General features: G+C 42.7%; 1 protein-coding gene across 1 annotated transcript in view; it reads left to right on the plus strand.

Moving 5' to 3' along the window:
• The window catches only part of LOC140694222 (uncharacterized), a 151,923-nt gene that overhangs the window by 51,913 nt on the left and 85,726 nt on the right, over nucleotides 1–14,284 (plus strand). Inside the window, exons 12-14 of the mRNA XM_072957591.1 lie at nucleotides 8,347–8,520; nucleotides 8,973–9,112; nucleotides 13,546–13,764. Coding sequence (XP_072813692.1) covers nucleotides 8,347–8,520; nucleotides 8,973–9,112; nucleotides 13,546–13,764 — 533 coding nt within the window. The remainder of the gene's footprint in view (nucleotides 1–8,346; nucleotides 8,521–8,972; nucleotides 9,113–13,545; nucleotides 13,765–14,284) is intronic.

A 14,284-nucleotide genomic window follows, 5' to 3' on the forward strand; every position in this document is an offset into this window, starting at 1 on the left:
CTTCTCAATGATGGCTATTCTGACTGGTGAGAGGTGATATTTGATTGCAGTTTTGATTTGCATTTCTCTGAGAATGATATAGAACATTTTTTCATGTGCCTACTGGCCATTTGTGCGTCTTCATTGGAGAAATGTTTCTTTAGGACTTCTGCCATTTTTTGAATTGAATTGTTTGTTTTTCTTTCTTATTAAGTGTAAAAGCTGTTTACATATTCTGGGAATTAAGCCCCTAGCAGTTTCATTTATTGCAAATATTTTCTCCCATTCCATAGGTTGGTTGTCTTTTTGTTTTGCTTACTGTTTCCTTAGCTGTGCAAAAGTTTGTAAGTTTAATTAGATCCCTCTTGTATATTTTTGGTTGTTTTTCTATTGCTTGAGTAGACTGCTCTAGGAAAACATTGCTGAGATGTATGTCACATGTTTTGCCTATGGTTGCTTCTAAGAGGTTTATAGTGCCTTGTCTATATGTTTAATTCTTTAACACATTTTGAATTCATTTTTGTGTATGCTGTGAGGGAGTAGTCTAACTTCATTGATTTACATGCAGCTGTGCAGTTTTCCCTGCACCATTTGCTGAAGAGGCTGTCTTTACTCCATTGTATGTTCTCACCTCCTTTGTCAAAGTTTCAATGACCAAAAGTTTGTGGGCCTATTCTTGGTAAATTTGTTTATCCGTTCATTGATGGATGGATATTGTTAGTAACTTTTGGCTACTCTGAATGATACTGCTATGAATATTGATGTGAAATTTTTATGAGAATATGTTTTCATTCTGTTGGCTGTACAGTTGGCCCTCCATATCTGTAGTTTCCACTACATGGATCCAGATGGCTGATTGTAAAGGGACTCGAACGTCCTTGGATTATGGTATCCAGGGTGTGGGGTTCCTGAAACCAACCCCCCAAGGGTATTGAGGGATGACTCTACATATAGGAGTGGAATTGCTGAGCCATATAACTCTAAGCTTTTGAGGAAATACCAGGCTTCTCCAAAGAAGTTGCACAATTGTCCCTTTCCCCTGGCCGCATATGAGGTTTCTCTGCCTCCTGAACGACATTTGTTATTGTCCGTGATTTGGTAATAACCATCCTAGTGGGTGTAAAATGAGATCTCATTTTGATTTTGATTTGTCTAGTGATGTTGAGCATCTTTTCATATGCTTATTGGCCATTTGTATATGTATCTAAATTCGTGGTAAATTTAAAAATTGGGTCTGTTTTATTGTATTGTTCAGTTGTAAGAATTCGTTATATATCCTGGATGCTACTCTCTTATTAGATACATGTTTTGCAAAATTGTTCTTCTATTCTGCACATTGTCTTTCACTATATTTTTTTAAACATTAAAACAATTTCTTTACAGGGGAGGTAGTTAGATGTAATGATTTATTTTATTTTTCTTGCTAAGCAAGCACTCTCTGACTTGAGATACCCATTTCCCCTGTCATTTCACTTTCTTGATGATGTCCTTTGTAAGAAAAGGGTTTTAATTTTGATGAAGTCCAGTTTATCTGCTTTTTTCTTCTATCACTTGTGCTCTTGGTATTGTATCCAGGAAACCAAAGCCTATCCTAGGACCACAAAGATTTATACTGTGTCTTCTTTTAGAAAGTTTATAGGTTTAATTTTTACATTTCTGTCTGTGATCTACTTTGTTTTAATTTTTATTTGTTATATAAAATATGGGTGTTCAGATTCCAGATTGATTCTTTTGCCTGCAGACACCCAGCTGTCCCTGCACAATTTGTTGAATAGACTATTCTTTCAATGGGGTGTTTTTGGCCCCCTAGTGGAAAACTGTCTGTAAATGTAAGTTTTTCCCCCTGGGTTTTTATTGTGTCTCATAGATTTATTTATCCAAACTTATGCCAGCATCATACTGACTTATTACTATAGCATTTTAGTACCTTTTAAAGTGAGTCCTCCAACTTTACTCTTCTTTTGCAAGGTTGTTTTGGCTATCCTGGGCCCCTTGCACGTCCATATTAATTTTGGGATCAGTTTTTCAATTTTTGCAAAGAAGTCAGCTGGAATTTTGATAGGGATTCCACTGTATATGTGGATCATTTTGAGGAGTCTTAATATTTTTAATAATACTGTCTATCATTCCATGGAAATGGGATGTCTTCCATATATGTAGATCTTTTAAAATTTATTTTGGTGATACTTCAAAAAGTTCAATGTACAAATCTTGTAAATTTTTGTTAAATGTATCTCTCATTTTATTTTTAATGCTGCTGTAATTGGAAATGCTGAGTTTCTTATGGGTGGGACTATATATCAATCTTCTTATTTCTAGAATTCCTTAACAGCAATTACCCTAGTTATATATTTGCTACTTAAATCTATCCACAACAATTCCCCACCCCGTGTTATAAGAAACCAAGACCCAAGTTAAGCTACCTGAACACCTATGTGGAAATGTGAAATGAGACCCTTGGGTGGGGCTTTGTGCAGATGATACTGGAGCTTATTCAGGATGGCTTCATCGTAATTTCTTTTAAACAACCCTTTCGGTGTATTTAGTCAGATACATTAAGAACATGCCCTTTTGATGTGCGGAGTAGCCAAGACTATGATTTTCAAATAATTTCTAATGAGAGTGTTGTTCTTGAAACCTAATTTGCATCAATCTTTGAAGATTTATGTTTCAGGGGCTTTGACTAAAGAACACCTGTCTTTAATCAATAACGACAACTAAATGCTCAAGCAACATGTAAGAGCTTGAGCAAACTGCCCCCACCCCATAGTGCTGGGTGGCTGCAGCTGCAACTGGAGTCAGCGCTTACCTATCCCAGTACGCTTGTGCTGATCTGCTCAAAGTGGTTCGTCCAACAGTTTGTCAGTAGTCTGTTGGACAAAGTCATTAAAAATTGATTGAAGGTTGCTGGAATGCAATATAATCTTATTAATATTAATTAAGCACATATTGAGTGCTTATTGTATGATGGAATTGTCCCTCAGCCTCACATGAATATTATTTCTCATAAAACCTCACATATTTCCTTGTTAATCTCACTTTACAGATAAGGAGACAGACAATTAGGTCTTCTCTCTTTTGGGGGAGCTCATTATCAATGATGGGAAGTTATAAGGAAAAAGATATTGATTCATCATGAGAAAACATTTTTCTGAGGGTCAGCAAAGAAGAAGATGAACACTGAAGAAGGTGATCATTGTTCAAGTGAGACAAGCCCTGGGTTGTGCGGAGTCAGCATCCCTGTCCTAGAGAAGGCACGTGTAGAGCTGCGTGGTGGGTGAGGCGGTGCGGCCGCGCAGGGAACGCGGATGCTGGGCCGTTGGGCTGTGCTCAGGCCCGGTGGGGCTTTCTCCTAAGGGCAGTGGACCATCATTGACAGATTTTATGTTGGAGAGTGGGGTGCTCTCGTAGTTCACTTTTGTCTTGTAGAATGCTTGGAAACATTTAGAAGGCTTGGCAGGAGGTGATGTGATGAGTCAGAGTAGGGTGGCTGCGAGGTGTAGCAGTGTTCAATTTTCAAGTTGTTTTCAGGCCCAGTCTTGTGGCTCAGTAGCCGTGTCAGTTTGAATGACGCACTCAAGGAAGTGAAACAATTTATCTAATCAATTGAAGCAGTGATGTACCCAATTCCCAGGACTGTTGTGGAGATCCAGTGAGATAACGTTTGCAGTGTGCAGCATGGTCCCAGCACAGTGTCAGTGCTGAGTGAGTGACAGTGAGTATCTGGTAGGTCAGGTGTGGGTGGTGGGACTCGGTGTCTGAGGATATCTGGGCCCTGAAGGAGGGGTCCATTCACATCTGTGAGTGATGGGTCTGAGTTGGGAGAGGCACGGAGAACTTAGCCCCGGACCAGAGGCCCTGGGCAGGACGGCTATTGGAGGAGCACCGTGAAGTCAGCTCTTTGCAGGTGGAGTTGGAGGTGCCCTTGTGACATCTAAGTGCAGTGTCACGAGCTGAAAGAGGAAGTCTGGGCCCAGGCTGTGCATTTTCCCATAATGTCAACTCCTGAGGACACCGAAGTATTGATCACTGAACGGAAGTCATACTTTACAGGACAAATGAATAGTAGTATCACCTCTGACATCAAAGCTCACGTCTATTTATTCATCACTCAGTTTGCTAATTGGGTACTTACAGAGCTCACTTCACCGTCCTCCCGTGGGCTCAGGCTCCACAGAAAAGAGCTGGTGTGTCTTCCTCTTTTCCAGAAGAAGACACATTTAGCTTGTAGCCTTCTGTACCTCGCCAGACTTAGGATATTAGTTTGTTGGTTTAATTGTATTTTCTGTTGGCCATGTCCTGACAGGAGAGAAATTTTACCTCATGGTCATGTTTCAATTAGCTGTTACTGAGAATTGCTGATCTGATACATAGTGTATGTATTATATTAACTTTGTAGAGTAGTTATCATTTTTCTGTCTTTGCCCTTTAATTTTGATTGCCCCTTCAGTGTTCTATCCTTTTTGGGGCCTTATTTTTTTTTAATTAAAAATGTCTGTTAACAGTTAAGAAAACAAAAACAAAGAAAAAATGCACATGGGAGCTAAATTTAGAAAATGTCTAGTGTGTTTTCTATCTCGGCAATGGAGGGTTCTAGAAACTCGTGAAAACTTTCATTACACAAGTTCCTTAAAATGCTGATTAAGAAATATAACCTTCCTTCCTCATCTTTCAAGCTGCACAACTAATTGTCAAGAAAGTGAGGGGAAATTCTCAGAAGCCAAGACAAATGAGAAAGCAGGGTTTCTGGGAGATATGCGAGCCTTAGAATCCCTGGGGTGCTGGTTTGATCCTGAACTGATTTTCAGTTGCCTTGACAGGAGGGCAGGATGTGAGCCCCAGGCCTCTGACACTAGGAGTTGGATGGGGGATCATATTATGGGCCAAGCCCATCCTGAGGATCTTGGTTTACTAAAGGGTGAAATAGGAAAAAAAAAAATTCCTCAAGGCAAGAAAGTAAGGAAAGTCAATTTTGTTGGAAGAGGGGAAAAATAACAAATCCAAAGTAAGGATATAGTTTAAAGTTGTTCTGGCATTAGAGTTACCACAAACACCTGGCAGAAAAGCACAGCTACTCCTTGATTGATAAGTTGTGTTTTGAATGAATCAGTGAACAGCCATTCTGAAAAAGGCCTCCAGAGTCTTGTGGATCAAGATACTGGACAGCAAACACCTCCCTTCCAAGGTCTCATTCAAATAACCAGAAAGGTTTTAAAGGAAAGAAGCCATGATCATAGTTCTATTTATTAACATTTCTATATGCTACGAATTCAGAGGTGACTATGTAGTTGTCTCCTCTATTATGGACCTTACTTTCTCTTTGGGGAGACAAAATGACATAGTTGGTAATCTTGGTGGAGGGAGGTGTTAGTCTGTTGCAATTAGCCAGGAGAGGAGATTAAGAAAACAGTGAAGGGTGGGTGAAATTTTTAGCTGAGGACAGTCTTGTTCACTTGGCTTTTAATTGCAGGCTCAATGAGCTGTCACTGGAGGGAATAGATCTTACAGAGGATGGACTTAGCTCAGGCCTCATTGGAATGGACAAATGAACCTGGAGAAAGACAGTCAAATCTGTGCAGACATTAAAGTTCACTTGAACATGCTGCATCCCTGAGCCAAAGATAGGACAAATATGCAGCAATTCTTGAGGACAGAAGAGTGGTTTTTAAGGTTCTCCAAGAATGAATCCCATGGAACCGAGATGGCCAGTTGTCAAACTGAGACTTTGTTCTTTGGACGGTGTACCCAGCAAGGGTATTGATTGGCCTTTTATATGTTTCCATTTGTCTTTAATACATGTCTGTTGATGAGGACATGGGCACAAATGTTTGACACCTTGTCGAGGCGATTTTGGATACCTGCCTAGAAGCACGGGCACAGTTGCGGCTGCTTCATACATCTTGCAGCCCGTCCCTTTCCCCGGCTCCGTGATCACGGCAGAGTGGTTCCTTGTTGACCTGTCCGTTTCCTCTGTGACATCATAACCCATGAAAAGACCGGAGCATATTAACTTGGCTTTGTTAAACTCAAAGAAACAGATCAAATATGGAGTCACATTTGTTCTTTCCTATTTCAGTAGTACCATGGAGAAGGCAGTTTGGGCAGCTTTTTGTAGTGTCCTGGAGGCTTTCTCTCTCAGCTTCTGGGCGCCTCTATTGAAAACCCTTCATTGCTGTCTGGCCTGCTGGTAATGCACACTGCCTGTTTTGCCCTGAAGATGTGTTCTGTTTATAAACTCATCTCTACTCCTTGGAAAACAACTCAAGAAAAACTCAGTTGGTTTTCCACCAGCCATGGGCAGGGGTGAGGTATACCATGTTATTATTTCATAAAATAATAGTAATAATAGTAATAGTAATAGTACTAGAAATAATAATAGTATAATAATAATAATAATAATTATAATTATTATTATATATATAATAATTATTATTATTATAAAAGAAGTCTTAAAACAGGACTGAGCACATTGGAGAGAGTCAATAAATGCTTTCTGGCTTAAATCAAAAGTGATGACTTAGTGATTCCATGGCTGCTGTATTTGCTAAGGTAGTTACTCCTTTGCTCCATTACACATTATTTTAACTGAAAAAGAAATGCAAGCAAATGGTTAAAAAAAAAACTCAAACAGAGCACAAAAATACACAAGTGAAAGTAGTTTTCCCTCATCCTCTGTTCTTTCAGCCCTGTCTGGAGATGCCACTGTTTACTATCTTTTGGGTGCTTTTCCAGATATGCTTTGCACATTCCCACCTATGTATGTAAATTCCTTTAAAATTTTAGTTATTTTTAACTTAAAGAGGTTTAAATCCTCAAGTGGCTTCTGCCCGGGTAATAGAACAGAACAAATCTGACTCCATATTAGATTTGTTCCTTTGAATTTAACCCTATGCTCTGTCTCCTAGGCTTCATCTTGCTTGTAAAAAATTGTTGCCTAGAGCCTGAAATACACAGGAGAGCTTATTCTGAAGCTCTGACCTTTAAGGATATTTAACACTTTTTCATTCATTAAAAGATAGCAAATTGCAGAATAGAAAATAACGTTTGTTTTGTTGGAGATTTACAGGGATCTGACCCACGCAGATAGCTGTAAGAACAAAGGATTCTAACAAGAAGGAATTCCTACACTAAGAAGTTTGCAACAACCAAGCGCGTAGGAACGGAGCCTGAATTGTGACTTGGGGAGATGGTTTTCCAGAGCATTAGTTTGCCAACTAGGTCTACAGAAACTTGCTATTCCAAGCCTCAACATCTGGTTTCCAAACTTATTGGCCTGTCCTGCACTGAGGAGAAGGAATTTGGACTTGGTAACACTCCTATCTACCTAGAAAGCTGGGCACTGGAGCTGAGTGTTATGGAAACAGGCCAGCCAAGAAACAAGCACCAATCGGAGTGCTGAAGTACTCAGAATTATTATGCCGGCGGGCTCAGAGGGGTTTCTCCTCCGAAGTTCTGAGCACCTCCAAGACGTGCACATGAGGTTTTAAATACTTCAATACAAGTAAGGGGATATTAGCCAGTAAGACTTAAAGAACCAAAAGCAAGGAATCAGTACACTGGAGCTTATCAATTTGTAATAGATCACGTTACTGACACTTGTTGAGCTTGGAATTACGAGCTAGGTTGTTAGCCCAATAAACTGACACTAAACTTCAGATTTACGAGATAGCCCAGCAGAACTTAGATCAGTAAACCGACATTTATCACACTTAGATTTGTGACTTAGCTTGTTAGCCCAGCTGGACTTTTCCTTCACATGAGGACAGCTCTCCCACCCCCAGGAAACCACTGTGAGCCCTTGATGTTTCCACTAGGGTGGGGTATGGTTTACCCAGGAGGGATGGGGACTATGCACCAACACTCAGGCAGTCTGCTCTGTCTGGGGCTCTGATCTTGTACCACACCACTCCCCCCAGCCCAACACCTGGGACAGTGGAGCTAAGGCAGTGATCCTTCCTGCCTGTTTCCCAGCGTGTAAAAGGGGAATATGTGCTCTTCCCAAGGAAGTTCTGAGCGACAACACCTGCGGGTGCTTGGTTCTCAGAGCAACAGAAAACCCAGCTCCGCATGGGGGCAACGGGTGTGATCCCCGTAGTGTTTCTGCAGAAGCATCTGATGGAGGGCTGGATCAGGGAGGTAAAACATGAGCTGCGGGACTTGAACGGTTACAGAAGGGTACAGAGGTAGGTCTGCCATCTCAGGGTGCCCTAGAGGTAAAGCTTTTTCTCTCCAACTCCGCTACGACACTCCCCTATCCAGACCCATCCCTTCTCTGCTCTTCCTGTCCATCTGTATCCCTCCACTTTTCCCCTCTTCTCCACCCGCTCCCATCTTCTCCCTCCCTCGCTGTCCCACCTTCTCTCACAGAATCCAGAGAGGATCCATGTCCCTCCTGCGCATGCGCTGTCGGTGCCTGGTGGTCCGCTGGTTCGAAGCTCCATGTCCGAGCCGGGGATTGGCCCCAAATGCTTCTCAACTCTGTCGCCAGTTAGGCCTTTGGTTCCTGCCTGGGGCCGGGGCTTCTGGCTGTGGAAGTGCAAGGTGGGGGGCTCCCGGGAAAGGGTTCAGGCGGCTTCGGGAGGGTGATCCGCCTTTCACAGCCCCCAAGGGCGCCAGTCAGCCCGTGTTCAGCTGAATTTCTCTGGCCAGACCCTTCTGACAGCACCACCTGCCCCGGCGCCCCGGCCACAGCTGTCCAGGTCCAGGTGTGCGCCTGCCACCTCTCACGCAGCCGGGATCCCCTCAGTCCACGGCTGGCGTCCCCTTCCCCTCTCCCGCCCGCGAGTCCTCTCCTCCCGGGCTTCCTCTCCTCGGCCGCCTGCCCGTCCCCACCAATGGGCGGGCTGTTTCCCGGGCGGGCGTGGTCTGCGGACCTGGACGGGAGCGGGCTGCTTATGCTGGTGCTGGGGCTGCCCTCCGAGCGGGGCTGCAGCCCGCACCCCCCTTTCCCTCCCCCATAGGGCTGCCCTCCTTTCCCTTTCACCCTCCCTCAGGACCAGCTCAGTGGCGTGTGTGCTGCTCCCCGGGCTGAGAGCCTCTGGCTGTAGCGCCCAGCTTCACCTGGTGGAGTCGGGAAAAGGGAGCATCAGTGCTGAGCAAGCTTCTGTCTCCTCCCTCAGTGTTTCTGCCGCAGGTAAGTACCTTGAACACTTTCAGGTGTTATGATGGCGGTGCTTGTTGATGTCACGTGTTTTTATAGTGAGAGGGATTAACAGTGGTGAAAGCAGGGCTTGGTTCTGTTAAAAATGAGCTGAAGGCATGAAGCTGTGATATCCTCCTTCCTTCCCTCTCCAAGGGTGAAACGTGTGACCGTCGATTTTAAAAAGACAGTTACAGTCCCTAACTAGCCCAGCCCAGCTAGTGTGTGTTAACAGGAACAGCATCACCAGAGGCCTTGGAGACCCAGGGATATTGCAGTCCTAAAGAACTCCTGGCACAGTTTGGTTTGTATTGGTTTTTTGTTTTTCTTAAATTGTGGGACAGACTAGTGGTATAAAAAGAAAAATATTTGTCAAGAAATATTTTTTCATATAACAGCGTTATTGTGATATAGTTCACACACCATGAATTCCATCCATTTAAATGGTACAATTCAGCAGCTTTTAGCATATTCACAGTTGTGCAACCATTATTATTCCAGAACGTTTTTATCACTTCAGAAAGAGCAGTGGAAATTAATGACCTATCCACCCCTCCAAAGTGGTGGTTCTAAAGAAATTTCTTGGCTAATCTTGACCATAAATTCACTTGTTACATTCCAAGAAAAATCTGGTAGGAATTCTAATCAGAATTGCAATGAATCTGTCTATCAAAACAGGAAGAATTAACGTCTTTATGGCACAAACTTCTTCTACCCATGAATATATTTCGGACCCTATATTTTCCTCTGTCCAGAGCCTGGCCCATGGGAAGTCCTCTCTACTTGTTGGGCTTGTGAATGATGAGATTCTATACATCGTTAGTTGCAGCTGTAGCCTTTCACAGAAGAGAAAAGAAACCTCAGTGAAACAAGTGACTCTCTGATGGTCAGAAAGAGTGACAGCCATTGCTGGAGTGATCCAGTGGACTTGGTGTTTGCAACCAGAATTCTCCACCACCTACAGCTAAGGGGATTAGAGTGTTCTTTTATTTTTTCTTAATGGCGTTGCTTTTATTTTTACTTATTTTTTAAATTATTTTTTATTTAAGTGTAGTCAATTTACAATGTTAGTTTCAGGTGTACAGCAGAGATTCAGTTATAAACATATGCATATGTATATATATGTTTTAGATTGTTTTTAGTATAACTCATTACAAGAAATTGAATATAGTTCCCTGTGTTATATAGCAGGTCCTTGTCATTTATTTTATATTTACTAATTTGTATCTGTTAATCCCTCCTTTCCTGCCTGCTAAATACAGTTTGCTTTCTATGTCCATGAGTCCATTTATAGGAGCACCATTTTTCCTAGTAATATATGCTCTTTGGCTGCTTTCAGTTTCAGTAATTCCATCTTATCTGTGGGCGCTTTTCTTCTGGTGGCCTTTATGTGGTTTGCACACGTGGTAATAGAGATCTTTATTTGGGAGAACTCCAGGTCTCGTGTAGTCCCTGGTACAGAGTGCCCACTGAATTGATGATTGAACTGGGAAAAAAGCACAGTAAATGCTGGAATTTCCACTATGGTTGAGAATTCCAGGTTTCAATAACCTGTTTAGACAACCTTAATATTGGCTGCACCCATTCTGGGTAATTTGGTGGAAATTCATGGTATGGTGGTGTAGAGACGGGGCCTTATATTCTTCTTCTCTTTCTATTTTCTAACACTCATTCTCCTGGGCCTTCCAGATCCTCCCCAAGAAGTGCCCAGGGCTGGCTTGGTGCTGCACTGAGGCAATATTTGTTAATAACGCCCTTTCCTCTTCTCCTCTGAGCCTCCGTTTCTTTCTGTGCACAATGAGCGCTTAGACTAGATAAATACTTTTCAGTTTCTTTTAAAGCCATGTTTCCTTTGAGAAACAGAAAATGCAAATATCTCCTCTCAACCCAACCCTTTAGATTTTGGTATGTCCTCCAAGGAGTGACATAGCTCTTTGTGAAAAATTGATGTGATTTTGATTGCAGGTGACACAGAAAAGTCTCTTCAGAGATTTATTGCAGGGAGAGGGCAGGAAAGGGGCAGTATGTCACACTTTCTAGTGTGAGCAACGGAGCAGGGACTTGGATTTAAATACGGTGTCTGACGTGGCCTCTCTCTAATCTTGTAGAATGTGATAAACTTCTCTACCTCAGTTTCTTGATGTGTCAAGTTGGGGTGATAATATTTTAAGGCTTCTGTGAAACATTATACAAATAAGACATTTGTGTCTCGGTAGAAACAAGATCTGCTAGGGATTCAGGGATTTGTTTAAAAAAAATTCTTGTCCATAGCACTCTGTCTGTGTGTATTTAGACGTTCCTGGAGGGTGAGGGTGAGTCTAAAGTCCATTGTGTGACAGGTGGCCCATATTTCTCCGTGTCCCAGTTTACCCCCTACTCCCCAGTCCTCTTCCTCAGTCCAGGATGAAGTTCCCTAGTAGATTTACACAGAGTTCTTGTGGAAATGGCTTTTCATTTTATTGTTTCACCAAGAAGGGCTGCCATCATGATCTCTGTGGTCAGGTTTTGAAGGGCTGCCATCATGATATCTGGTAAGAATTCTATGCAATTTGGAGTTCCAATTTAATGAAAAGAAAAAAATTACAAATAGAAAATTAGAACAAGGGTGGTGACAGGGGCTCTTTTAAGTGGACACCATTAGCTTTGTTAGCTTCAGGTGCTGTGGCCTGTTGCCACGAGGACCCATCCTCTTGCTATGAAGTTGGAGGGACTAGTGGGCTCAGTGGGAATGTTAACTGAGTGTATCTCATGAGCTGGGCATTGTCCTATTTGTACTGTGTGTTCCTTATTTGAGACAGTGAGCTCACCTAACCTCGATAACCTCTTTAAAATATTAGACTTTTAATTTTGAGATGTAATGTAGATTCCCATGTGGTAGTAAGAGATTATATGGAGAGGGCCTATGGACTCTTTGCCCAGTTTTCTTAATGGTTCCATCTTGCAGTGTTGGGGTACAATTCATTACTGACTCACTAACAATTTGAGGTTTGTTATTGCCCTTATTTCTATTCACGATTAAACTGGGGCTTCGAGAAGCACACAGGCCTGTCCAGGTCACCCACATTGTTAATGCAGAGTCGGGTGAACGTGGGCTTGGGATTTCCAGGCAGTACCATTATGATGGTTTGTGGCAGGGAGCAGCATTCACTTTGCTTGTTTATTCATTCATTCAACAAACATTTATTGAGAAAACTCTGTGGGTCAGATGCTTTCATAGAGTTATCTGATTCTTCAGCAGTACTGAGAATCAGGTAATGTTTATATATTTTAATCTGAGAAAATTAGCTCTGAGAGGTTATAACCCCCCCAAAGGAAGTATAACTCATAAAGGAGGGATAGAACATGTGTACAGTCACCTCCTTTTATGCAGGTGGTACCCTATGCATTTTAAATTTTCAAACATCCGTAATCCAGATATATTCTTGTAAGGCAAGGCTTTTTTTTTTAATTGAAGTATAGTCAAGTTTACAATGTTGTGTCAATTGCAAGGTGTTTTTTGACTTTTGAATTAAAAAATACTTTTTCAGTTGGGTAATTAGGTGTATTTACTTGTTTCATTTTTAAAATGAGGTACTGGGGTTTGAACCCAGGACCTCGTACATGCTAAGCATATGCTCTACCAATGAACAGTACCCTCTACCCCAAGGCAAGTTTTCTTATCCATTATTATGAAGCTTAGGGGTTCAAATAAATTGAATAGGAATCCAGATCTTTTGATCCTACTGTGGTCCTTTTCTTTATATTCTGCTGAAGGGGGTTGGGGAAGCATTTCCTTTGTTCATTTCTTTATTCAGCATTTTTGAGCAGTGACTTTGCATCAGGGCCTTGCTAGGTGCTTGGAAATAGAAAATAAGAAATGACCTTTCTCTGCAGAGGCAGGAAGCCTAGACCAAAAGCTGGGTAATGTGATCGAGCTACAGTAGCCATATGCAGACTCTGAGGACAAACTGTACCCTTGGATTTGCTTTGGCTTCCTTTGTCTTCTGGCTGGTACACACCAGGTCACCGCAACCCAGATGGGCCTGTAGCACACAGCAGAGAATGTACCTCGATCTCCTCTCCCCTCTCGGCAGGGCCTGCAACATGAGCATCCCTGACTACGTGCAGTGTGCTGAGGACCACCAGACTCGTCCCGTTGTGGTCCAATCCATAGAGATCATCTCAGAGGAGAATTTCTTTTGCATCTATCAGCTACTCACCTCGGTGAGCCATATCAGCCCTTGTGGCTCCCAGTGGACACTCTGTATCCACTACAGGCACCGCTATGTGCCCGAGAATCGGTGGAGCGTCTTCCAGAAACACCCCAAGGTCGTGGGCCTTGTCACCATTACCGAATGTCTCTCTGCCAAGGCCTTCGAGAAGCTCCACATGCAGAGGAGCTGTATGGCACATCGCTTAATGACTCTCAGCTATTTGTCTTTGTGCAGCATGGGGAGGTAGCCGAGCAGAGGCGCACCGACGTTGCCTTCAATCTAAGAGTACTGCAGGGTGGTGGAGAAGAGGATCGAGGACTTCACTGAGTCACTCTTCATCTTGCTCAAGTCCAAGTGGCTGGATGGTGGCCCCAAGAATTCTGGGGACAAGATCCCCCTCCCCTGCATCCCGTTTGAGAAGGAGGACTTCATGGGACTGGACACAGACAGCAGGTAAGTTTACCTGGAAGCCAGTCCACCTTGGCTGTGTGCTGGATTGCTTCCCTACATCCAGAAAGGGATCAGCAAGGAAGAAGTCAATCTTGTAGCCAAGGGGGGAGGGAGGTGCAGCCCGCCGGTTTCCAGACATTTCAAAGTGAATCCGCCTTTATTTCAGAGAGATCCTTTTAGGGTTAGTGTGGACACTTACTCCCGCTTTACAGCCAGGACCATGGTGGGACCCCTGGTGTTGCTGTCCAATAAAGTAGCCAAAGCCACTGATGCTAGGAGCACTGGGGAGGAGGCTGGACTCAGCTGAGATGTGCTGTAGGTCAAATGCACATCAGACGCTGAGGCTTCTCTAGTAAAAGTACATAAACTATCTCTTTACTTCCTATATTGATTACATGTCAAAATAATAGTATTTTACATACAGTAGATTAAGTAAGATCTGTTCTTAAAATCACATTCTAGTATTTGTTTTTTGTTTGTTGGTTTGTTTCTTTGTTTCAAATTTTAAACGTGGCAACTGGGA

Source organism: Vicugna pacos, unplaced genomic scaffold (assembly GCF_048564905.1).
Source record: "Vicugna pacos unplaced genomic scaffold, VicPac4 scaffold_20, whole genome shotgun sequence".
Taxonomy (NCBI): Eukaryota; Metazoa; Chordata; class Mammalia; order Artiodactyla; family Camelidae; genus Vicugna; species Vicugna pacos.